The following is a 3,926-nucleotide window of genomic DNA, read 5'->3' as shown; positions in this document are numbered from 1 at the left end:
TCCTTAGTTTTCCATCCTTGAGGTCTTGCAACTTTCTTTTCCATAGGTTAGGAAAGCTCAACTATTGCATGTTGCCGGCCCCGTGGGGGGGCCGGTGGTCCCCCTAATCGTACCTAGCTAGGTATGCGGTGCCTCTTGACAAGAAGCTCATGATGTTATGCACTGTATGAAAAACACTGAGAAAGACTCCGTTTTCCTACATGAGAAAATTTCTAAATCTTCTTGTGAGATCTGCCCTCCTTGGGTTGTGATCTACCAGCTCCTGCAGCTTGCTATGATACTCATACGGGTAGTGGAAGTGGGCCCACCGATCCTGTGGATCGCGATCCATCGTCAATTGAGGAGGGCTCCCGGATGTGCGATTATCTAGCCTATGCATCATACAGGCCTTAGCATACCGGGGGTGAAGACGGGCTATACTGCGCATTGGTGAAGATTTTCTCAAGTTGGCCAACGGATCACGATCGATAGTCTGAGCAGGGTTTAATTTTAAAAGGAGAAAGTTGGAGCTCCTAGGGAGGGAGGTTCCCACCTCTCCTATCGCAACTCAGCTATACTATGAACCACAAAGACGACCATCATGAGTGCACTAACGGGAGATCGTCCGATCCCTCTTGACAGGGTCGATCTGCCTTGGAGCAAGAGAGACCCTCAGAGCAAGAGCTAAACTTTGTCTTCAATTCGGAGGGCCAAAAACGTGCCTGTGATATCACATATGAAGCTTATGAGCATAGGAAAATCCCGAAGCCCTCATTCGAAAAGTGCAATTTGACTGAGGAAATGCTTCTCGCGGCAGTTTTGCGCAGTCAAAATAAGGAACATGACGGCTTTGCTATGATCAATCCGAAGCTGGCCTTACAAAGCTTGGAGACTTGTTGTTGTAGGTTTGTGGTTCTCTACTTCATGGGTCGACGGATGACCCAGATTAGTAAGGTTAAGGGTAAGAAGGCCTGCACTCATACTGTTAGATTGTTCAAGCACAAGAAAAAGAAAAGATGACTTTTCTCTATTTGTCTTTCGACGTTTGGTTCCCCGTGCCATTGCTTGGTGGTAAAGGAGTGTGCTATGACACGGATTTCTTCTTGGTGGCAACTCCAATTCAACCTTGGACATTTATGCTACTTACGGTCTCAAGGTGGCTCCCTTTGTTAGCTGATGTATGGGTAGGATGTTGTTGTTGGAAGTAGATGCCATGGCTCGATTGGAGCATGGCTGTCATTGTAACTTTTTTGATTTCGCAATATAGATATACACTCACTATTGTGAGTTTGGGGGAAAAAAGGGAAGCTCGACTATTGCACCCTATGGTGAACAAGGCACTATGATATAAATTATGTGTTTATGCTTGTGCCAAACATGGAGGACATAAAGGATGATAAAGCTAGAGAAGCGAGACACATTACTAATCATGATCGTGATCATTTACCTTTATCTTGCTTCAAGACATCACCCTATCACTATATCTTGATTCCAATCATGTCTCTTCTTTTCTCAAGTGAATGGTCTCTTCTTGTTGTGCAAATGCAACATGACTTGAAAAGGGCTTAGAATCTCGACTTGAATTTGCCTCCCTAGTATATTGTAGCCTTGCATAAACCCACATGTAGTATAAAATAAGACAATTCTCATAATAAATTTTCTATCACAGACCCTACAAAATTTAGAACCATCCAAATTCAGTCTAGTTACCTCTGATTTTCTCATACCTAGGTTGACCAAATTTTTGGGGAAAAAAAAAATTTCGAGCACTCATGCCCATTCATACACATGCAATGTTGTTATCTCATAAGCAATCTCTCTTCTATCTCTCCATCTCGTTGTCCTCTTCTCGTTTATACTTAACAAGCCAACCCCATTGTCCATGGTCCACTCCGAGTACGTGTCATTTTGACAATTTCCTCCATGTAAGGCACAATCTTTATGCTATCAGTGATGAAGCAATGACAAACCCTACAACGTTGTGATTAGTGTCAGTCTCTCTTCTATCTCTCTATCTCGTTGTCCTCTTCTCGTTTATACTTAACAAGCCAACCCCATCATCCATGGTCCACTCCGAGTACGTGTCATTTTGACAATTTCCTCCATGTAAGGCACAATCTTTATGCTATCAGTGATGAAGCAATGACAAACCCTACAACGTTGTGATTAGTGTTTTCTCTCATACATAATTGCCTTGCAAGGCATAGTAGATGGAACCCCAGTGTATTCGATAGGTGTGCAAGAGTAAAATATTGTCAAATGTGAAAAGTGAGGTCTGGGGATGCTTTTGCACATGGTGAGCACAAAGAACTACATGGCTGGAGTGAAGAGGTTAGAAGCCTAGGTCTTTATTTCACCTTCTTTGGTAAGCCAGGAATGTTAAGCCTCAATGAGAGGTGATAGACATACAACTTGTAATCGTGAGCACCTCAAGGCTCTCGAGGTTGTTTTGTAATTTTATGTTGTGCTTAATACAATTCACTCACAAATTGTGAGTTTTGCCAAAAAAAAAGGTACTGGATTAATCAACCCTTAGGGAGGGGGGTACTGGATTAATCAATCCTTAGGGAGGGGGGGGTCATCTTGGCCAAGAGAGGAAAGGCCAAAAAGAGGTGTAGCATGACATGCACTTGGGAAACATTCCCTTGTTAAAGGCCTCCATATTGAATTAGCAATCGGGGGAAAAAAAAATAGAGGAAACCCGTCCACAAACATCTTTTTTCTCCATGACACACCATATTACATCCTTGATATGCATTAAAATTCTCACAAAAATAAGAAATTAAAAGGAAAATACATGACCTTGAACAAGATGCATCAAACTTCATTGAGTGGAAGCTCTCATACATTCCAATTTCCAAAGTGAACTAGAAAAGATGGATCTAGTCAAAATACAATCAACGGACACCATTCAAAGAAAGATAGACTAACTCAAATGAACTAAAAAGTCAATCTGCAGCTTGTTGCACAACATACAGGTCTAATTGCAGACCTTGCAAAGGAAGCTGAGGAATTGGTCCAGCAGAACCGTGATGGAAACTTGATATAAGCCTATATTAGGCCCATTACAATCAGGATCTGTACTTTGGGCATGCTTACCTCTTATGGTTCCCAGAGATACTCCTAAATGTGTAAGCTTGTTCATAGCGCTACGATGTAAATTTGAGATGCCGAAGGAAATGACTTCACAAGGTGTTGTGAATCCTCCTATCATCGCCGTATTGTTTCTGTCAAAATACATGTAGAGCAAAGCTCGACTGCCGTCCGCTCTACGATTCCACATTTTCACTGCAACATATAGGTCTAATTGTAGACCTTGCAACGGAAGCTGAGGAATTGGTCCAGCAGAACCGTGAAACACTACATTAGCACCAATGGAAACTTGATATAGGCCTATATTAGGCCCATTACAATCAGGATCTGTACTTTGGGCATGCTTACCTCTTATGGTTCCCAGAGATACTCCTAAATGTGTAAGCTGAAAAAAGCCCAGAGCATGCTGACCCTCACCCTCCTGTTGGACATAGTCGATACACTCCATGAGATAACATTGCAGACAGGGAGCAGAATACATAGCTGGCAGCCCCTCTAGGGTGAACTTGTGGCCGAGACACAGCCCACGTTGTGCATTTCTGGAAAACAGCCCTCAAAAGGGCAATATGTACCAGCGCACAGGCACTAGGCCTCACGCTCTTACGGCGACCTCCTCTACTCTTAAGAATCGTGACCTGCTTGATTCAGGAGCCCCGCAGGCCCCAAGCGATAGAGCCCACACTGGGCATCTCTAGAAAACAGTACTTAGAAGGACGATATGCACCATTGCATGGGCGTTGGGCCTCGCACTCCTGCACGTGACCTAGAACTGCCGGGCAAGACATTTCATCCACACTAAGCGTACATGCTGACCAAAACATCGCTAAGCAAGATGCAAGCACATGGTGATCACT

General features: G+C 43.6%; 1 protein-coding gene across 1 annotated transcript in view; it reads right to left on the bottom strand.

Annotated features, from left to right (window-relative positions):
* Positions 1 to 2,889: 2,889 nt before the first annotated feature.
* The window catches only part of LOC147434206 (uncharacterized), a 2,334-nt gene continuing 1,297 nt past the window's right edge, over positions 2,890 to 3,926 (bottom strand). The window contains exon 1 of the mRNA XM_086490771.1: positions 2,890 to 3,926. This exon is cut by the window's right edge and continues 1,297 nt beyond it. Coding sequence (XP_086346897.1) covers positions 2,960 to 3,553 — 594 coding nt within the window. The 5' untranslated portion in view covers positions 3,554 to 3,926 and the 3' untranslated portion in view covers positions 2,890 to 2,959.

The sequence above is a fragment of the Adiantum capillus-veneris genome, chromosome 19 (assembly GCF_014529385.1).
Source record: "Adiantum capillus-veneris isolate H3 chromosome 19, ASM1452938v2, whole genome shotgun sequence".
Classification (NCBI taxonomy): Eukaryota; Viridiplantae; Streptophyta; class Polypodiopsida; order Polypodiales; family Pteridaceae; genus Adiantum; species Adiantum capillus-veneris.
This window is presented reverse-complemented; position numbering and strand designations above follow the sequence as displayed.